Source organism: Macaca mulatta, chromosome 3, assembly GCF_049350105.2.
Source record: "Macaca mulatta isolate MMU2019108-1 chromosome 3, T2T-MMU8v2.0, whole genome shotgun sequence".
Taxonomy (NCBI): Eukaryota; Metazoa; Chordata; class Mammalia; order Primates; family Cercopithecidae; genus Macaca; species Macaca mulatta.
This window is the reverse complement of record NC_133408.1, coordinates 188,894,988-188,917,514: the sequence shown is the minus strand read 5'-3', so window position 1 is coordinate 188,917,514 and position 22,527 is coordinate 188,894,988. Positions and strand designations below refer to the sequence as shown.

Below are 22,527 nucleotides of genomic sequence, written 5' to 3'. Positions count from 1 at the left end.
ATCGCCACCCTCTTCCTCGCGCTCTCTCTTTTCTGTCTGTCCCTGGTTTCCCCTTCTGCGTCTTCACATCCCTCCACTGCTCTTACGTTCTCGTGTTTCTCACGCCCTGCGTCATGGCCTCCTTCGTCTTCTCCCGCTCTGTCTCTGTCTCCCGCCCGGCCTGGGGTGCCCGGCCGCATCCTTGGACCACCCTGAGTCCCTGCAGGCCGCCCTGAGGCCGGGGTGGCTTCCGCACGGGGTCTCTGCCCAAGGCCGTTCTCTGCCAAGGAAGTAGCGTGGCCGTCCGGGGAGCCCAGAAGGGCTGTAGACCCACGGGGACCGGACCTGGTGGGCGGACCTCCCTCTGCGTCCCCCACGGGACAAGCACGGGGCCCCGACGGCCTCCGCGTCCCCGACGGGATGGACGCCCCGGGCCACCGCGCGTCCCCCACCCACTTTCCGGCCTCGCTGGATTCCCGGGACCCCCTCACAGACAAAGCCTGACTCGGGGGCGGCTTTGGGAGGAACCGCACCGGACACTCCCCTCTCGCTGCCTCTCAGTCTGGGTTTCTGTGGAGCGCGTCTCCCTGTCCCTGTGCCTGATCTCTCCATGTCCACCTGTCCCTCCGTTTCCACTCCGGTCAGCTCCTCAGCTTGTCTCTGACCGCCTCCCTCCCCAGATCCCGGGAGTCCCAGGATCCCTCAAAGACCGGCGTGCTGCGGCCTGCACTGAGGGCGCCCAGGCCCCTGAGTCCCTCCTCTGAGGACCGACCCTCGGGCGGCGCCGCTTCTCACGCCCGCAGGGGGCGCTGTGGGGCGGAGCGTCAGCCGCGGCCGGGCGCCGGATCCCAGCATGCACTGCGCCCGACCGGCGCTGCGTTTGGCTGCCACCCGAGTTATGCCTGGGAGTCGGGTTGGGGCGGAGCGGAGGGGAGTCCGTGCGCTGCAGGGCCGGTTCCCGCGGAGCCGTAGGAGACGGTCGGCGTTGCCTGGGCGGGGCGGGACGGCAGGGGCCATGGCGGAGCCGCCTCGGGTAAGCAGGCTGGCCTGCATGGACGCCCGGTTTTGGGGTCGTGGTGGGTCCTTGGGTTCCGGGCTACCCCGCGTCCTAGGGTCGCCGTGGGTGCCCGCGGTGCACGGGTTGGACGGAGTCTGCAGGCCGCTTCGGCTGGGGGTGTAGATTCAGGGCCCTCCGGTGAGCCGATGGCCTCTGCTCCTGCGGCTTGTCCGTAGCTAAACACCTGGACAAAGCCAGGCGTGGACCGAGACCGACCTAGGAGCGGGGCGGAGCCTGGGCAAGGATGCCTGGCGGGCGGGGAGCGGACGGCGGAAAGGATAGAAAGGTTTGGGGCCAGAGGTGGATGTTACAGGTCAACCAGTTTCACACCATAGTCACAGAAATCAGAACAACTGTTCCAAAAGATTTAAGATTCCGAATGGTTGAAATGGTGTTTGGCGGGGGCTTCAGTGTCAGAATTTATATTCTAGCGTGGTTTGTGTTGAGTATAAGATGATACGTTGGGAGGAGTAGAGGATACAAAAGATGAAGTTAGTGGTTTCTTAAAATCGAGGTTTAGAGGGTATTTTATCTTGTAAACTTTTCTGTTGAGGATTTTTGCTGATTATTAAATGAATTAGACCGGGCGCTGTGGCTCACGCCTGTAATCCCACCACTTTGGGAGGCCGAGGCAGGTGGATCACCTAAGATCAGGAGTTCGAGACCAGCCTGGCCAACATGGTGAAAGCCCATCTCTACTAAAAATAAAAAAAACTAGCTGGGCATGATGGCGGGTGCCTGTAACCCCAGCTACTCGGGAGGCTCAGGCAGGAGAATTGTTTGAACCCGGGAGACGGAGGTTGCAGTGAGCCGAGATTGTGCCATTGCACTCCAGCCTGGGCAGCAAGAGCGAAACTCTGTCTCCAAAAATACATACCTATCTGTATATTTGGGGAAAGGATATAAATAGCCAAATCACAGACCTGAAAAGAAAATGATTAATGAATAAAAGAATGGATTTTAAAACTTGCGACAGGCCGGGCGCGGTGGCTCAAGCCTGTAATCCCAGCACTTTGGGAGGCCGAGACGGGCGGATCACAAGGTCAGGAGATCGAGACCATCCTGGCTAACACGGCGAAACCCCGTCTCTACTAAAAACACAAAAAATTAGCCGGGCGAGGTGGCGGCGCCTGTGGTCCCAGCTACTCGGGAGGCTGAGGCAGGAGAATGGCGGGAACCCGGGAGGCGGAGCTTGCAGTGAGCTGAGATCTGGCCACTGCACTCCAGCCTGGGCGACAGAGCGAGACTCTGTCTCAAAAAAAATAAAAATAAAAATAAAAAAATAAAAATAAAACTTGCGACATTCAGGCCAGGCACGGTGGCTCACGCCTGTAATCCCAGCACTTTGAGAGGCCAAGGTGGGCAGATCACTTGAGGTCAGGAGTTCAAGACCAGCCTGGCCAATTCGGCGAAAACCCGTCTTTACTAAAAAATACAAAAATTAGCTGAGTGTGGTGGCAGGCACCTGTAATCCCAGCTCCTCAGGAGGCTGAGGTGAGAGAATTGCTTCAACCCGGGAGGCAGAGCTTGCAGTGGGCAGAGATGGCTCCACTGCACTCCAGCCTGGGTGACAGAGCGAGACTCGGTCGCAAAAGCAAGAAAGACAAAAAAAAGCCTGGGCGACATGGTGAGACCCCTCTCTAAAAAAAATTAGCCAGGTGTGGTGGCATATCCCCGTGGTCCCAGCTACTCGGGAGGCTAAGGCAAGAGAATCACTTGAACCCAGGAGATCAAAGCTATGGTAAGCTGTGTTGGCACCACTGCACTCTGGCCTGGGCAACAGAGTGAGACCTTGTTTCAGAAAAAAAAAAAAAAAAAAAACCCTAAAAGAACTACCTGAAATGTGCTAGTGGAAGTAGACATAGCAAGGATTGCAGTTTGTGAGCTATTGTGAAGTGGTGAAAGGAAGGTTATCTGAAATGAGATGGAAAGTTGTGACCCCAGAGGTGAATAGGTAGGGGTTATAACACAGGGTAATCTGATGTTTGAAGTGTGTTGCACGTGTGCATTTTGTGTATGTCTATGCAGCTTAGTTCTATTTGTTCACATAGTACAGTTTCTCACCCTTGCCTCTACTAACATCCTGTGCTGGATAATTTTCTGTTTTGCGGGCTGTCCTGCACATCGTAGGTTGTTTATCACTATTCTTGGCTGCTGCGCACTAGATGCCAGTAGGCCGCCCCGCTTCCCCATATTATAACAATAAAAAATGTCTCCAGGGGACAAAATTGTTCTGATTGAGAACCACTAATCTAGTGTTTCTTATAGACAGAATAAGCAATGCTTATGTGCAAATATATATTACAAATATTTTGTAATATATTGTCTCCTAATATATCAATCATGTTGGAATAAATTCACGTTTCAAAACAAGCATTATAGCAGAAATGACTATATTTCCTTAAACTTAAAATAATGAATTTCTGATTTAAATGTTGCTACATCTGCAGTTTGGATATTTGTCCCTAAACCTCATGTCAAAATTGGACTTGCAGCTGGGCACAGTGGCTCACGCCTGTAATCCCAGCACTTTGGGAGGCTGAGACAGGTGGATCACCTGAGGTCAGGAGTTCAAAATCAGCCTGACCAACAAGGTGAAACCCCGTCTCTACTAAAAATACAAAAATTAGCCGAGCATGGTAGCAGGCGCCATCTACTCGGGAGGCCAAGACAGAATTGCTTGGACCTGGGAGGTGGAGGTTGCAGTGAGCTGAGATTGTGCCACTGTACTTCAGCCTGGGTGATGGAGCAAGACTGCATCTCAAAAAAAAAAAAAAAAAAAAATTGGATCTGCAGTGTTGGAAGTGGGCTCTAATGGGAGGTGTTTAGGTCATGGGGGGTGGATCCCTCATGAATTGTCTTGGTGCTATCCTCTATTAGTTCCTGAGGGAGCTGGTTAAAAAGAGCCCAACACATCCCCCTTTCTGTCTTGCTTCTTCTTGCCCTTGCCATGTGATCTCTGCACATGCCAGCTCACCTTTTTTGTGTGTGAGATGGAGTCTGGGTCTGTCACCCACGCTGGAGTGCAATGGTATGATGTCGGCTCACTGCAACCTCTGCCTCCTGGGTTCAAGCAATTCTCCTGCCTCAGCCTCCCAAGTAGCCGGGATTACAGGCCCCTGCCACCACGCCCAGCTAATTTTTGTATTTTTGGTAGAGACAGGGTTTAACCATATTGGCAAAGCTGGTCTTGAACTTCTGACCTCAGGTGGTCTGCCCTACCTTGGCCTCCCAAAGTGCTGGGATTACAGGTGTGAACCACGGTGCCCAGCCCCCTTCACCTTCCACCATGAACATAAGCTGTCTGAGGCCTTCACCAGAAGCAGATGCTGGTGCTGGGCTTCTTATACAGCCTGCAGAACTGTGAACCAAATAAACCTCTTGTCTTTAAAAATTACCCCACCTGGCCGGGCGCGGTGGCTCACACCTGTAATCCCAGCACTTTGGGAGGCTGAGGCAGGTGGATCACGAGGTCAGCAGATGAAGACCATCCTGGCTAACAAGGTGAAACCCCATCTCTACTAAAAATACAAAAAATTAGCCGGGCGAGGTGGCGGGTGCCTGTAGTCCCAGCCACTCTGGAGGCTGAGGCAGGAGAATGGCGTGAATCTGGGAGGTGGAGCTTGCAGTGAACCGAGATTGCACCACTGCACTCCAGCCTGGGCAACAGAGTGAGACTCTGTCTCAAAAAAAAAAAAAAAATTACCCCACCTTGGTGTTCCTTTACAGCAATACTAAACAGACTAAGACAAATTTAAAGGAGTCATTAGAATTTTTAAAACTCAACTCTAAATTTCATAATGAATATAACAAAAAGATGGGAGGTCCTACCCAGAGCAGTCCAGCAAGAGAAAGAAATAAAAGTCACCAAAATAGAAATAGAAGAAGTCAAGCTATCCCTGTTTGCAGACTGTATGATTCTATATGTAGAAAACCCCATAGCGTGCCCAAATGCTCCTTGATCTGATAAACAACTTCAGCAGAGTCTGAGAATACAAACATCTGTGTACAAAAATCAGTAGCATTCCTATACACCAACAACATCCAAGCTAAAAGCCAAATCAAGAATACAGTCCCATTCACATCTAGTCAAAAATGCCTAGGAATACAGCTAACCAAGGAGGTGAAAGATCTTTACAACAAGAATGACAAAATACTACTCAAAGAGATCAGAGATAACACAAAGGGAAAAACATTTAATGCTCATGGATAGGAAGAATCAATATTGTTAAAATGACCATACTACCCAAAGCAGTTTCCAGATTGATTGCTATTCCTATCTAACTACTAATGACAATTAGAAAAAAAACTACGTTGCTGGGAGTGGTGGCTCACACCTGTAATCCCGCTTCGGGAGGCCAAGACGGGCAAATCATGAGGTCAGGAGTTCAAGACCAGCCTGGCCAATATAGAAACCCCGGACTCAAGCAGTTCTCCCACCTCAGCCTCTCAGGTAGCTAGGACTACAGGCATGTGCCATGCCCTGCTAGTTTTTGTGGATTTTGTTACTGTTTTGGTAGAGACGGGGTTTAGCTATGTGGCCCAGACTGTTCTCAAATTCCTGGGCTCAAGCAATTCATTCACCTTGGCCTCCCAAATTATTGGGATTACAGGTATGAGCCAGTGTCTGGCTGAAAAAACTATTTTAAAATTCATATGTAACCAAAAAAGAGCCCAGACAGCCAAGGGAGTCCTAGGCAAAATGAACAAAGCTGGAGACATCACCACACTACCTGACTTCAAACTATACAAGGCTACAGTAACCAAAACAGCATGATACTGGTAAGAAAACAGACATATAGACCAATGGAACAGAATAGAGAGCCCAGAAATAATGCCACACACCTACGATCATCTCACACCTACGATCGTCTCATCTTCTACAAAGTCAACAAAAACAAGCAGTGGGAAAAAGACTCGCTATTTAATAAATGGTGCTGGGATAACTGGTTAGCCATATGCAAAAGACTGACACTGCACCCCTTCCTTACACCTTACACTCAACTCAACGTGGATTAAAGACTTAAATGTAAAACCTAAAACTATAAAAACCCTGGAAGATAACCTAGGAAATAGCATTCTGGACATAGGCCCTGGCAAAGATTTTGTGATGAAGACTCCAAAAGCAACTGCAACAAAAACAAAAATTGACAAATGGGACCTAATTAAACTAAAGAGCTTCTACACAGCAAAAGAAGCTATCAGCAGAGTAAACAGACATTCTACAGAATGGGATATTTGCAAACTATGCAGCTGATAAAGGTCTAATATCCAGAATCTATGGGGAACTTAAATTTACAAGCAAAAAACAACTGCATTAAAAAATGGGCAAAGGACATGAACAGACACTTCTCAAAAGAAGACATACACATGGCCAACAAGCTCATGAAAAAATGCTCAGCATCACTAATCATTTGAGAAATGCGAATCCAAACTGTATCAGGGCCGGGCACGTTGGCTCATACCTGTAATCCCAGCACTTTGGGAGGCCGCGGCGGGTGGATCACGAGGTCAGGAGATCGAGACCATCCTGGCTAACACAGTGAAACCCTGTCTCTACTAAAAATACAAAAAACTAGCCTGGCGTGGTGGTGGCGCCTGTAGTCCCAGCTACTTGGGAGGCTGAGACAGGAGAATGGTGTGAACCCGGGAGGCGGAGGTTGCGGTGAGCCGAGATCGTGCCACTGCACTCCAGCCTGGGCAACAGAGCAAGACTCCGTCTCAAAAAACAAACAACCAAAAAAAAAAAAAACTGTATCAGAGTAGCTATTAAAAAGTAAAAAAAAGCCGGGCGCGGTGGCTCAAGCCTGTAATCCCAGCACTTTGGGAGGCCGAGACGGGCGGATCACGAGGTCAGGAGATCGAGACCATCCTGGCTAACACGGTGAAACCCCGTCTCTCCTAAAAAAAAATACAAAAAAAACTAGCCGGGTGAGGTGGCGGGCGCCTGTAGTCCCAGCTACTTGGGAGGCTGAGGCAGGAGAATGGCGTGAACCCAGGAGGAGGAGCTTGCAGTGAGCTGAGATCCGGCCACTGCACTCCACCCTGGGTGACAGAGCGAGACTCCGTCTCAAAAAAAAAAAAAAAAAAAAAAGTAAAAAAAATAAAGTTACAGAGAAAAGAGAACACTTATACACTGCTGATGGTAATGTAAATTAGTTCAGCCATTGTGGAAAGCAGTTTGGTGATTTCTCAAAGAACTGAAAGCAGAATTACCTTTTTTTGTTTTTTTTTGAGATGGACTTTTGCTCTGTTGCCCAGGCTGGTGCCATCTCGGCTCACTGCAACCTCTGCCTCCGGGGTTCAAGCGATTCTCCTGCTTTAGCCTCCTGAGTAGCTGGGATTACAAGCACGTGCCACCACACCCAGCTAATTTTTTGTACTTTTAGTAGAGACAGGGTTTCTCCATGTTGGCCAGGCTGGTCTCGAACTCCTGACCTCAGGTGATCTGCCCACCACGGCTTCCCAAAGTGCTGGTATTACAGGCGTGAGCCACCGCGCCCAGCCAAAATTACCATTTGACCCTGCAATCCCATTATTGAATATATACCCAAAGGAATATAAATTGTTTTGCATAAAGACACATGTTTGCATATGTTCGTTGCAGCACTATTCACAATAGCAAAGATGTGGAATCAACCTAAATGCCCATCAATGGCAGACTGGATAAAGAAAATGTACATATGCACCATGGAATACTATGCAGCCATAAGAGAAAATCATATCTTTTGCAGAAAGATAGATGGAGCTGGAGGCCATTATCTTAAGTGAGATAACACAGGAGTAGAAAACAAAGTGCCGTTCTCGCTTATAAGGGTGAGCTGAACACTGAGTATATATGGATACAAAGCAGGGAATAACAGACACTGGGGCCTACTTGAAGGTGGAGGGTGGGAGGAGAATGAGGACTGAAAAATTACTTACCGGGTATTATGCTTATTACCTGAGTGATGAAACATTCTGCACACCAAACCCTCACAACACGCAATTTACCTATATAGTAAACCTGCACATATAGGCCTGAAACTAAAATTAAAAAAAAAAAAAAAAAAAAAAAAACTTTGGCCAGGCGCAGTGGATCATGCCTGTAAATCCTAGCACTGGGAGGCCAAGGTGGGTGGATCACCTGAGGTCAGAATTTCGAGACCAGCCTGGCTAATGTGGCGAAACCCCGTCTCTACTAAAGATGAAAAAATTAGCTGGGCTTGGTGGCTGGCACCTATAATCCCAGCTACTCAGGAGGCTGAGGCAGGAGAGCCGCGTGAACCCCGGGGAGCAGAGGTTGCAGTGAGCTGAGATCGTGCCACTTCACTCCAGCCTGGGCAAAACAGCAAAACTCTGTCTCAAAAAAAAAAAAAAAAAATATATATATATATGACTAGACTGGCTGGGCGTGGTGGCTGACGCCTGTAATCCCAGTGCTTTGGTAGTCTGAGGTGGGCAGATTGCCTGAGGTAGGAGCTCGAGACCAGCCTGGCCAACATGGTGAAACCCCGTCTCTACTAAAAATACAAAAAAATTAGCCCGGTGTGGTGGCATGTGCCTGTAATCGCAGCTACTCCGGAGGCTGAGGCAGGGGAATCGCTTGAACCAGGGTGGTGGAGGTTGCCTGAGGTAGGAGCTCGAGACCAGCCTGGCCAACATGGTGAAACCCCGTCTCTACTAAAAATACAAAAAAATTAGCCAGGTGTGGTGGTGCACACGTAGTCCCAGCTACGCAGGAAGCTGAGGCAGGAGAATTGCTTGAATCTGGGAAGTGGAGGATGCAATGAGCTAAGATCACGCCACTGCACTCCAGCCTGGCAACAGAGAGAGATGCCGTCTCAAAAAATAAAAAATAATAATAAAGTTGAAACAAGATACACTTTAATACCCATAGAAAATAAGGATATATGGCAATAACAATGGTAGTTCAATAAAAGGTGGAATGTATGCTTATGTAATTAGAGTGTTTTAAACTAACAAATATATAATTTACGTACTCCTAGTTGTGAGCCTCAGGAAGTATCCATTTATCCCGTCAACCATAATAAACACAAATATTAAACAATACTAAACATTTGCATACATTGCATTTTTTCTAATGCAGTTTTTAGAAAAGCAATAAAATTCAAAACCAATTGCTGGTAACTCTTAGTCTTCTGCTTCTGGGGAGGCCTCAGAAGACTTACAATCATACGGTCTTCTCATGGCTGGAGCAGGAGAGAGGCAGCGAAGGGGGAAGTGCTACACACTTTTAAACAACCAGATCTGGTGAAAACTCACTATCATGAGAACAGCAAGGGAAGTCCGCCCCCATGATAAGGTCACCTCCCACCAGGCCCCTCCTCCAACCCTGGGGATTACAATTCAACAGATTTGGGTGGGGACACAGCCAAACCATATCAAGTGTATGCCTAGGCATTTTATTGTTTTTTTCAGCCATTGTAAAAGGTACTGAGTTCTTGATTTCTCAGCTTGGTCGCTGTTGGTGTATAGCAGTGCTACTGATTTATATACATTAATTTTGTTACCTGAGACTTTGCTGAATTCATTTGTCAAATCTAGGGGTCTTTTGGAGGAGTCTAGGGTTTTCTAGGTAGAGGATCATATCATTGGCAAACAGAGATAGCTTTCCAATTTGGATGCCCTTGATTTCTTTCTCTTGCCTGACTGCTCTGGCTAGGACTTCCAGCCTTACAAATTAATGTAAATTAAAATACTGAAATACAATTTGCCACCCCACATTGGCGAAAAATAAGGTTTGAGAACATCTTGTGCTGGCAAAGGTGTAAAGAACCAAGAAGTCTCATGTTAATAGCAAGGGTAAATGTGCTGGATTCTTTTTGCAAGGCAATCTGATGTTATCTATTAAAACTGAAGATGTGTATCCTCTTTGATTTAATAGTTCTCCTTTTTAGATTTTATCCTGCAGAAGTAAAAGCACTAATACATAGGAAGCATATGAGAATACTGTAATTTTTTTTTTTTTTTTTTTTGAGACTGAGTCTCGCTCTGTCACCCAGGCTGGAGTGCAGTGGCGTGATCTCTGCTCACTGCAACCTCTGCCTCCCAGGTTCAAGCAATTCTCCTGCCTCAGCCTCCCGAGTAGGTGGGATTACAGGCGCACGCCACCACACCTGGCTAATTTTTGTATTCTTAGTAGAGACGGGGTTTCACCATGTTGGTCAGGCTGATCTCGAACTCCTGACCTCGTGATCTGCCTGCCTCGGCCTCCCAAAGTGCTGGGATTACAGGCATGACCCACCGTGCCCAGCTGAATACTGTAATTTATAAGGGAAATGGAAACAATATATGTCCCATCAGTGGGGTATATCTACTCATGAAATGTAAGTGCGAGTTTACCAAAAACATGAGTTTGCCTCAATGTATATTATTGACCTGGAAAGAGCTCTGTGACATATTAAGTGAATGAAGTTACAAAGTGATTTGTTCCCATTTTGTAAAGAAAATAATTCCATACTCTACATATGTATATATACTTTGAACAAGCATAATGAAATGTGGAGCGGGGGATGTAGTGGTTAACAGCAGAACGATGTAATTGGAGTAGGGGAAGGAGTAGTTCTCCAGGAAGAAGTTGCTGAACAACCAGAAACATGTGTCCACTGCAAAAGTCTTTTAAATTAACAAGGAGAAGGAGCTGGAGTTATTTTGAAGCAATCATGAATGCATGTGTCTTATGTCTACAATTTCAGCTACCTCTGACTTTTGAGGATGTTGCCATTTATTTCTCGGAGCAAGAATGGCAGGATCTAGAGGCATGGCAGAAGGAGCTTTACAAGCATGTGATGAGAAGCAATTATGAGACTCTCGTCTCTCTAGGTAAGACCTGTTCACCTTTGTGGGTAGGTCATGGAACTGGACAGTGTAAGGGGTCACAGTCACTTGATGCTCCTGTTTCTCAGGTAGCAAGATTTCTCAGAAATTAACTCAGAAAGGTATTTTTACCCTGCAATCTATTGTTAATACTTTGGTCAACATTGTTAATCCTTACTCAAGGGTAGACATTGTTGCATGAGAATATTTGAGCAATGTAAGGTGGTCCGGGTGACTAAATATTATTTATGAGGGGCCTTTAGTCATGACTTACTGTCAGGATGCCATGATTGTCCAAATAGGAGCATACCTAGCGCACATTTATGAAGTGTTCTGTATATCTTTAACCTAAGATATCCCTACCTCACAACTTTTACAGTGGGGTCTGAATACTTCAGAAAAGCTATTTTTGAAGGGTATACAATGAAATGTTTGTTTTTTTGAGATGTAGTCTCACTCTGTCACCCAGGCTGGAGTGCAATGATGCAATCTTGGCTGACTGCAACCTCTGCCTTCTGGGTTCAAGCAATTCTCCTGCCTCAGCCTCCTGAGTAACTGGGACTACAGGTGCGTGCTGCCACGCCTGGCTAATCTTTGTATTTTTAGTAGAGACGGGGTTTCACCATGTTGGCCAGGATGGTCTTAACCTCCTGACCTCACGATCTGCCCACCTTGGCTTCCCAAAGTGCTGGGATTACAAGGGTGAACCACAGCGCCGGGCCTGAAGTGTTTTAAGAGTAGCTGTCTCTGCTGGGTGTGGTGGCTCATGCCTGTAATCCCAGGACTTTGGGAGGCCGAGGCGGGTGGATCACGAGGTCAAGAGATCAAGACCATCCTGGCCAACACAGTGAAACCCTGTCTCTACCAGAAATACAAAAATTAGCTGGGCGTAGTGGTGGGTGCCTGTAGTCCCAGCTACTTAAGAGGCTGAGGCAGGAGAATCACTTGAACCCGGGAGGCGGGGGTTGCAGTGAGCCGAGATTGTGCCACTGCACTCCAGCCTGGCAAAGAGTGAGACTCCGTCCCCCCCCAAAAAAAATGTCACCACACCTGGTCCCTGTTTCATTCTTATCTCCACATTCAGTTAACCACGTGAAGGCAACCACTTTTAATCATTTTTGTTTTAGTTTTTAAAGTGGCTTCCTCCAATCTATGCGTACAGTAACACTCGATTTATCGAGTTTAGACAGCATTCATTAATTACTATGAAAAATTAGGTGTTAGTTCACTTATACAATCCCTCTTCTATCTTCTCCCCAGTTTTTGAGCCTCTGTTGGTCAGCTTTATAATTTAAAATAATATGTTTAAGATTCTAGATTGTATTCCATCAGTTTCATCTCTTGACTCCTTCATTATATAAAGATAAGATAATTAGTTCTCTATTACTTCCCTTCATCTCTTCTGCCAGTTGATGACAGCCATACCACTCCCTTTATACTGCGAAGCGTCTAGTATTTATATTCTGTTCTGTTACCATAGTGAACTTCTGCAGGCTGTATGTATGGATTGTTTCTAAAACATATAACTGAAAACATTACATTATTTTCATTATTACTCAAGAATCAGTTACAGTAAATGAATCTATGGTGACAAAAATATAATTCTATGCCATTAACCCTGTGCCAGCCTAATAAGAATGTTCCAAGCATCAAGATCAAATGGATTCTCTTTTTTTCATTCTTATCAGTTGTTCAAAATTATGCTACATTTTGACCGGGTGTGGTGGCTCACACCTGTAATCCCAGCACTTTGGAAGACTGAGGTGGGTGGATCACTTGAGGTCAGGAGTTTGACACCAGCCTGGCTAACATGATGAAACGCTGTCTCTACTAAAAATGCAAAAAATTAGCCAGGCGTGGCGGCAGGCGCCTGTAGTCCCAGCTACTTGGGAGGCTGAGGCAGGAGAATGGCGTGAACCTGGGAGGCGGAGCTTGCAGTGAGCCGAGATAGCGCCACTGCACTCCAGCCTGGGTGACACAGCGAGACTCCGTCTCAAAAAAAACGAAATACAAAAAATAGCTGGGCATGGTTGTGCATGCCTGTAATCCCAGCTACTTGGGAGGCTGAGGGAGGAGAATTGCTTGAACCCAGGAGGTGGAGGCTACAGTGAGCCGAGATCGCGCCACTGCACTCCAACCTGGGCAACAGTGAGATTCCATCTCAAAAAAAAAAAAAAAAAAAAAAAAGACAAAATTATGCTACATTTTAATTTGTTTCATTGTTGGGCCATGACTGTTTCTCATGCTTTCATCATATCCTTGTGATTATCCATCATCATCATCATCATGTTGCCCAGGCTGGTCTCGAATTCCTGAGGTCAAGTGATCCACCTGCCTTGGCCTCCCCAAGTTCTGGGATTACAGTCGTGAGCCACTGTGGCCGGCTAGGAGAACACCCATCTTTTTAATCTAATAGTCAGTCACATGGATCTTTCTGCCTTTTGTCAATTCTCTCCCCAAATCAATCTGTAGATTCAAAGCAAGTCCAGTCAGAATCCCAATAGTGCTTTCTGTGGAATTTGATAAGCTGATCCTAAAGAACATGGGAGAACCAAGACAAGAATAATGAAGACAGTCTTATGGAACAAGATGGAAGGTGACTGATTGTCTTTTTTTTTTTTTTTTTGAGACGGAGTCTCGCTGTGTCTCCCAGGCTGGAGTGCAGTGGTGTGATCTCGGCTCACTGCAAGCTCCGCCTCCCGGGTTCATGCCATTCTCCCGCCTCAGCCTCCCGAGTAGCTGAGACTACAGGCGCCCGCCACCACGCCCGGCTAGTTTTTTGTATTTTTAGTAGAGACGGGGTTTCACCGTGTTAGCCAGGATAGTCTCGATCTCCTGACCTCGTGATCCACCCGCCTCGGCCTCCCAAAGTGCTGGGATTACAGGACTGATTGTCTTAATCAGATAGCAAGACTTATTATGTGGTACTATGTCAGAGATAGTAAAACATCTGATAGCATCGTGTGTTGTCAAGATGTGAAGCAAAGTGAACATTCCTACTCTCTTGAGATTGTTAGTCAGCACAGCCACTTTGGAGAGCAATTTGGTAACATACAGTAAAGTTGAAGACATACTTATCCTATGATACAGCAATTCACTTCAAGAACTGTCAGTGCTTATGTGTGTATTCATAGAGGCATGCCAGGGAGCAGAAGAAAAAGACAGACTGTGATATATTCATATAATCAAAGACTATCAAACAAATGAAGCCAAGTGTTCCAAAATGGAGAAATTTTAAAAATATAGTTTGAGGAGAGAAGAGCAAGTTGCAGTACGATGTGGTATGGTCTATGTAAAGTTTTCTTTTTTTTTTTCAAGATGGAGTCTCGCTTTGTTGCCCAGGCTGGAGTGCAATGGCGCAATCTCGGCTCACCGCAACCTCCACCTCCCAGGTTTAGCGAGTCTCCTGCCTCAGCCTCCCAAGTAGCTGGGACTACAGGCACGCACCAACACGCCAGGCTAACTTTTGTATTAGACAAGGTTTCACCATATTGGCCAGGCTGGTCTCGAACTCCTGACCTCATCTTCCTCCTGCCTCGGCCTCCCAAAGTGCTGGGATTACAGGCATGAGCCACCATGTCCGGCCTGGTCTGTGTAAAGTTTAAAACCAGCAATATAGGCTGGGCACGGTGGCTTATGCTTGTAATCCCAGCACTTTGGGAGGCTGAGGCAGCTGGATCACCTGAGGTCAGGAGTTCGAGACCAGCCTCACCAACATGGAGAAACCCCATCTCTACTAAAAATACAAAAATTAGCCAGGCGTGGTGGCGCATGCCTGTAATCCCAGCTACTCAGGAGACAGGCAGGAGAATCACTTGAACCCAGGAGGCAGAGATTGCGATGAGCTGAGATCGCACCATTGCACTCCAGGTTGGGCAACAAGAGCGAAACTTTGTCAAAAAAACAAAACAAAAACCCAGCAATATTTTATTTATACATATATATTTTAAAATAAGAACATACATAGGAATAATATATACCAGATTCAGATCCAGAGTAGTGCTTCCCTCTGGAGAGGGATATACAGGGGCTTAAACTGTATAATGTCTCATATCTTTAAAAAACCTGAAGTAAACTGGGCATGGTGGCTCATCCCTACAATCCCAGCACTTTGGGAGGCCGAGGTAGGAGGATATCTTGGGCTTAGGAGTTTGAGATCAGCCTGGACAACCTAGGGAGACCCTGTCTCTACAAAAAATTTAAAAATTAGCTGAGCACGGTGGCTCTCGCCTGTAGTCCTATCTATCAGGAGGCTGAGGGGGGAGGATTGCTTGAGCCCAGGAGGTTGAGGCTGCAGTGGGCTGTGACTGCACCACTGCACTTCAGCCTGGGAGGCATAGCGAGACCCTATCAGAAACAAAAAAACAAAAAACCTGAAGTGTGTCAGCATGCTAGGATTTGACAAAGTTAGATGGCATCCAGGTTTTTGTATATTTTTCTCCTTCTCCATGTGCCAGAAATATTTTTAATAAGTTAAACCACTGGCCAGATGCGGTGGCTCATGCCTATACTTGCAGCACTTTGAGATGCCAGGGTCGGGTAGGGCTACTTGAGCCCAAGAGTTTGAGGTTAGCCTGGGTAACATAGTGAGACTGCATTTTAAAAACTAACAATAATAATAATAATAATAAAATAGCCAGTGTGGTAGCTCTTGCCTGTAGTCCCAGCTACTCAGGAGGCTGAGGTGGGCAGATCACTGGAGCCCAGGAGGTTGAGGCTGCAGTAAGCTGTGGTCATGGCCACTGCACTCCAGCCTGAGAGACAGAGTGAGACCGTATCTAAAATAATGGTAATAATAGCTTAAAGCATTATTTTAACGCCTTTTGACCACGTTTTTTGCCGTAACCAACTTGCTTTAAAATTGGACCCTATGATTTGGCTTTTATTAAATCACTATTAAGAATATTGAGGCCGGGCACGGTGGCTCACGCCTGTAATCCCAGCACTTTGGGAGGCCGAGGTGGGCGGATCACGAGGTCAGGAGATCCAGACCATACTGGCTAACATGGTGAAACCCCGTCTCTACTAAAAATCTAAAAAATTAGTCGGGCGTGGTAGCGGACGCTTGTAGTCCCAGCTACTCGGCAGGCTGAGACAGGAGAATGGCGTGAACTCGGGAGGTGGAGCTTGCAGTGAGCCGAGATTGCGCCACTGCACTCCAGCCTGAGCGACTGAGCCAGACTCCATCTCAAAAAAAAAAAAGAATATTGAAGGCTGGGCGCAGTGGCTCACGCCTATAATCCCAGCACTTTGGGAGGCCAAGGCAGGCAGACTACTTGAGCACAGGAATTTGAAACCAGCGCGGCGAAACCCCTCTCCACTAAAAATGCAAACATTAGCTTGGCCTGGTGGTGTGTGCCTGTAGTCCCAGACTGAGGGTGAAGAATCACCTGAGCCCAGGAAGCTGAGGCCACAGTGAGCCATGATTGCACCACTGCACTCCAGCCTTGGCAACTGGAGTGAGACCCCATCTCAAAAAAAAAAATTAATTAATTTAAAAAAATACATATAGCATTAGCCATTTTGTTTTTGGACAAAATACAGCATTGCTAAATGTGTGGGGACCATGACAAAATTAAAACAACATACCTGATCTAACATGCCCGGACAGAAGCATTTGTAGGATGTGTAGGCAGTTTTTTCATCTTTGTGTAAACCTGTTTTTGTTTTGTTTTTTTTTGGACATGTTATTCTCATACTTTGTCCCAGGAGTGAATGTTGAGAAATTTAGAAACTTAGTGTGCTTTCAATTCAGGAAGCCAAACTACCTTGTCTGACTTCTCTGTGCAGATGATGGACTTCCAAAACCAGAACTGATATCCTGGATTGAACACGGGGGAGAGCCCTTCAGGAACTGGAGAGAATCACAGAAATCAGGAAACATAATTTGCTCCTCTGGTGATTTGCCTTTTGATCCAGGTTTTCAGGAACAGCTGTTTTGGGGTGAGTATTAAGAAATCAGGGCCCCGACCTTAAGACATCGTGTTCAGATTTGTTTCCCTTCTCTGATCTTGTCATCCTGTTTGGGTGAGCTGAAGTTTGATGAGTCTTATCTGCTAGATAAAGGCAGTAAAGCGTAACAGTTAGGAATGTGGGTTCTGGAGTCTCTATGTCTGGATCTTGCTTTTTCTTGGTGACCTTGGGCAAATTATTGTACCTTTGGGTAGTTTAATGCCTGATCTATAAAATGAAAGTACCCATGTTACAGGATTGAATTGGTTAATACATATAGTGTTAGGCCAGGCGTGGTGGTTCAGGCCTGTAATCCCAGCACTTTGGGTGGCCGAGGCAGGCGGATCACTTGAGGTCAGAAGTTCCAGACCAGCCTGGCCAACATGGTGAAACCCTTTCTCTACTAAAAATACAAAAAAATTAGCCGGGCATGCTGGCAGGTGCCTGTTATCCCGCTACTCAGGAGGCTGAGGCAGAAGAATTGCTTGAACCTGGGAGGCAGAGCTTGCAGTGAGTGAGCTGAGATTACACAACTGCACTCCAGCCTTGGCGACAGAGCACGTCTCAGTCTCAAAAAAAAAATGTATATATACACACACACGTGTGTGTATATATGTATATGTATATATGTGTATATACATGTATATGTGTGTATACGTATATATGTATACATATATATTGAGAGAGAGTTTATATAGTAAGAACTCAGCAGAAACTGGTTATCCAGATTTTTTTTTTTTTTTTAAAGACACAGGATCTTGCTCTGTCACCCAGGCTGGAGCACAGTGGCATGACCATAGCTCACTGCAGTCTTGAACTTCTGGCCTCAAGCAGTCCTGGCCTCAAGCAGTGCTCCCACCTCAGCCTCCCAAAGTGCTGGGATTATAGGTATGAGCCACCATGCCTGGCCCATGGTTATCCAGATCTTCGTGACTAACATGGCTTCCTTCCCAACTAGAGACTGTTATCTACTTGAATACTTCAATCTGAGCTCTTCTCTTTCATTTCTTGTCATGATGAAAGAGTCAGAGACTTCTGGATTCTTTTTTTCTTTCTTTTTTTTTTTTTTTGAGACGGAGTCTGGCTCTGTTGTCCAGGCTGGAATGCAGTGGCTGGATCTCAGCTCACTGCAAGCTCTGCCTCCCAGGTTTACGCCATTCTCCTGCCTCAGCCTCCCGAGTAGCTGGGACTACAGGGGACCGCCACCCCGCCCGGCTAGGTTTTTGTATTTTTTAGTAGCGAGGGGGTTTCACTGGGTTAGCCAGGATGGTCTCGATCTCCTGACTTCGTGATCCGCCCGTCTCGGCCTCCCAAAGTGCTGGGATTACAGGCTTGAGCCACCGCGCCCGGCCAACTTCTGGATTCTTAAAATACAGAATGAAGGCCGGGCGCGGTGGCTCAAGCCTGTAATCCCAGCACTTTGGGAGGCCGAGACGGGCGGATCATGAGGTCAGGAGATCGAGACCATCCTGGCTAACACGGTGAAACCCCGTCTCTACTAAAAATACAAGAAAATTAGCCGGGCGAGGTGGCGGGCGCCTGTAGTCCCAGCTACTTGGGAGGCTGAGGCAGGAGAATGGCGTGAACCCGGGGGAGCGGAGCTTGCAGTGAGCCGAGATCGCGCCACTGCACTCCAGCCTGGGGCACAGAGCAAGACTCCGCGTCAAAAAAAAAAAAAAAAAAAAAAAAAAAAAAAAAAAAAAAAAAAAACAGAATGAAAAAGTCAAACAGGAGCATCATTTCAAGAAATCTTGTCAAATAGTTTTAGTTTTTAGGTGCTTCTTTTGAAAGTGAAGGTTTTCCCCCACAAATTACTTAACTTCTACCATCTATTAATTATTCCAAGAAACCTTCTTGAAACATTGGCAGAAATGGGAGCAGGGACGGAGGAATAAGCCCAAGCCTTGCTGCCCGAGACAGGATGGCTCAAGGATCACATACAACTGTGGTATTAGGGCTCCAGCTCGGGACTCCAGGTGTGTCTGTACATCAGAATGGGATACATTGGCGTTCCTGAAGTCATGAGAGCAGTCAACACTTACAGAGTACGTGCCCTGTGCCAGGCACCATGCTAAGCTCCTCATGCACATTAGCTCATTTAATTCTCACAGTAATCTTATGTACTTTTGTTTCCATGTTTTTACAAAGGAGCTGGAGCCAAAAGAGATTAGCTTGACAAAGGTTACACAGTGGACAGATAGGATTCAAAACCAGGTAGTCCGATTCCAGAGCTTACACTCTATATTTGCAACCTATATTTTCCTTTCTTCAATGTTATCCAAAGATACGTCTCTTCAGTTTAGTTTCAGCAGACTCAACAAACTCACTTGGGGCCATGAGACAGACCACACTGCATGGTTGGGTAGCTCAGTGGAAGAAACTGAGTTCCCAGGCCTCCACAAGGCACTCTTATGGGTCACTTGACTGTGAGAATCGTTAGTAGTGCTGCAGACAGGAATACCGACTGAATTTTTGTTTTCAATTGCAGGAAGCCAGCAGGCTGTGAATTCAAGAAAAACTAAAAGCCATTTCCAATTAGATCTTCTTGAGAGCCAGTGTTCCTTTGGATCCTTTGTTTCCTTGAGGTCTGACCGAGGCATCACCCTCAGGAGCCCACAGAGGCACAACGCCAGGACTCCTCCGCCACTAGCCCGCGGCCCCAGTGAATCTACCCTAAAAGAACTCCCAAGTCCCAGAAATCTGGATCTTCCTGGTTTGCGGGACGTCCCTGCCTGGGAGAGCACCCAGCACCCTTATCCTGTCTCCGGGGAAAGCTGTTGGGCGAACAACCATTTAGTAATGCACCAGAGGGGCCAGTCAAAGGACCGACCACATAGGGCCTGGGAGAAATTCAACAAGAGGGCGGACACGCAGATGCCGCGGAGCAGCCCTCGGGTACAGAGGCACTTCCGGTGTCGCGTGTGCGCCAAGAGCTTCCGCAGGAAGCTGTGTCTGCTGAGCCATCTGGCGGCCCACGCGGCGAGGGTTCCCTTCCAGAGCGCTGACGGTGAAATGTGCTTCCGACATGAGCAGGCCCATCCCAGCCACCGCCTCCCGCATCAGGGGGAGAAGCCTGCCCAATGTACCCCGTGCGGCATGCGCTCCCTCCCGGTGGACAGCACGCAGGCTCGCCGGTGCCAGCAGAGCCGGGAGGGGCCGGCCTCTTGGAGAGAAAGCCGCGGGGCCTCCAGCAGTGTGCACTCGGGAGAGAAGGCAGGCTCGCGCTTGGCGCAAGAGGAGAGCGGCCACCAACAGGGGGACACAGAGGCTCAGCAGCACCTCGCACCGGCGCCCTGCTCTTGCTCGGAGTGTGGGGAGCGCTCCCCTACGAGCACCCTCGCCTGCCACTGCAGGGCGCATACTGGAGAAAAGCCCTTCCAGTGTCCTCATTGCAACAAGCGTTTCTGCCTGCGCCGCCTGCTGCAGGTCCACCAGCACGCGCACGGTGGGGAGAGACCGTTCTCCTGCAGGAAATGTGGCAAGGGCTTCGCCAAGCAGTGTAAACTCACGGAGCACATTCGAGTCCACAGCGGAGAGAAGCCTTTCTGGTGTGCCAAGTGTGGCAGGAACTTCCGTCAGAGGGGACAGCTGCTGCGGCACCAGCGGCTGCACACGGACGAGAAGCCCTTTCAGTGCCCAGAGTGTGGGCTGAGCTTCCGCCTGGAGAGCATGCTGAGAGCCCACCGGCTCCGGCACGGCGGGGAGAGGCCGTTCTCCTGTAGCGAGTGTGGCAGAGGCTTCACCCACCAGTGCAAGCTCCGTGAGCACCTGAGGGTGCACAGCGGGGAGAGGCCTTTCCAGTGCCTGGAGTGCGACAAGCGCTTCCGCCTGAAGGGCATCCTGAAGGCCCACCAGCACACGCACAGCAAGGAGAGGCCGTTCTCGTGTGGGGAGTGTGGTAAGGGCTTCACCAGACAGTCCAAGCTCACGGAGCACTTGCGCGTGCACAGCGGGGAGAGACCCTTCCAGTGCCCAGAGTGCAACAGGAGCTTCCGCCTGAAGGGGCAGCTGCTCAGCCACCAGCGCCTGCACACCGGAGAGAGGCCCTTCCAGTGTCCGGAGTGTGACAAGCGCTATCGCGTGAAGGCCGACATGAAGGCCCACCAGCTGCTGCACAGCGGGGAGATGCCTTTCTCCTGTGAGTGCGGCAAGGGCTTTGTGAAACACTCGAAGCTCATCGAGCACATCAGGACGCACACGGGAGAGAAGCCTTTTCAGTGTCCCAAGTGTGACAAGAGTTTCCGCCTGAAGGCGCAGTTGCTCAGCCATCAGGGCCTGCACACAGGGGAGAGGCCTTTCCACTGCCCTGACTGTGGCAAGAACTTCCGGGAAAGGGGACACATGCTGAGGCACCAGCGCATCCACAGGCCCGAGAGGCCCTTTGCCTGTGGCGACTGTGGGAAGGGCTTCATTTACAAGTCTAAGCTTGCAGAGCACATCAGAGTACACACAAAATCCTGTCCTGCTCCAAATGAACTGGACATTAAGAAAAGGCTCAGCCAACTGTTTGCAATGATAGAGGCCGACTGGAGTTGAGGCAGAGTGGGACATCCAAAGCGTTGAGCAGGAGTGGTATTGCCCGGGAATCCACCGCAACAGTAGCCAGACCTGCTGGTAGACGGGTTTTAGGAGCAGGTGTCCTTCTTTGAGCAAGAGTGTCATACAAGTTAGGAATATGAGGAACCACAAAGGATTTTCTCTTCGGAAACATTACCAATTATATTTCTTTTTTTTTTCCAAGACGGAGTCTTGCTCTGTCACCCAGACTGGAGTGCAGTGGCGTGATCTCGGCTATATTGGAAAAGAGAGCATTATAAAACAAGGACATAATATGAAAAGCACGGCATCTGCAAACAAAAAGAATTTCTACGAGGTTATATGTGATTGCTAAAAAATTTTTACGAAAAAGTGCACACAGAAATCCAGATAGCATGTGATTACCTTTTTGTATTTATATAAAAATATATCTGTGTAATTACAAAGAAGTTCTGACATTTTATTTTTTTATTTTTATTTTTATTTATTTATTTTTGAGACGGGAGTCTGGCTCTGTCGCCCAGGCTGGAGTGCAGTGGCCAGATCTCAGCTCACTGCAAGCTCCGTCTCCCGGGTTTACGCCATTCTCCTGCCTCAGCCTCCCAAGTAGCTGGGACTACAGGCTCCCGCCACCTCGCCCGGCTAGTTTTTTGTGTTTTTTAGTGGAGACAGGGTTTCACCGTGTTAGCCAGGATGGTCTGGATCTCCTGACCTTGTGATCCGCCGGTCTCGGCCTCCCAAAGTGCTGGGATTACAGGCTTGAGCCGCCGTCCCCGGCCTAAGTTCTGACATTTTAAAAAGTGATTGTTATAAAAGTAAATTTAGGTCAGGCACAGTGGCTCATGCCTGTAATCCCAGCACTTTGGGAGGCCGAGGCAGGAGGATCACGAGCCAAGGAGTTTGAGACCAGCTTGGGCAACATGGCAAACATTTAATGATATATTCTATAGAATGGCAAAAATTACTAAAATACTAAAAATACAAAAATTAGCCAGGCATGGTGGTACACACCTGTAGTCCCAGCTACTCGGGAAGCTTAGGTGGGAGGATCGCCTGAGCCCGGAGAGGTTGAGGCTGCAGTGAGCAATGACGGTGCCACTGCACTCCAGCATGGATGACATAGCATGACACCATCTCAAAAAAAAAAAAAACAAATTTAGTATCTCCCAAAGGAAGCTTGGTAA

At 47.9% G+C, this 22,527-nt stretch overlaps 1 protein-coding gene across 2 annotated transcripts; it reads left to right on the top strand.

The window, feature by feature from the left end:
* The first annotated feature begins 834 nt into the window (after window positions 1–834).
* On the top strand, window positions 835–21,789 carry ZNF786 (zinc finger protein 786). Of its 2 annotated transcripts, XM_077997640.1 has the most exons (5): window positions 835–1,012; window positions 10,735–10,861; window positions 13,328–13,451; window positions 16,646–16,798; window positions 19,296–21,789. In XM_077997640.1, exons 3-5 carry the CDS (start codon window positions 13,421–13,423, stop codon window positions 21,341–21,343), a joined length of 2,232 nt encoding a protein of 743 aa, XP_077853766.1. In that variant the 5' UTR covers window positions 835–1,012; window positions 10,735–10,861; window positions 13,328–13,420; the 3' UTR covers window positions 21,344–21,789. The 2 variants fall into 2 exon arrangements, with proteins under 2 accessions (XP_077853766.1, XP_014990708.3); XM_015135222.3 differs by lacking the exon at window positions 13,328–13,451.
* Window positions 21,790–22,527: the final 738 nt, after the last annotated feature.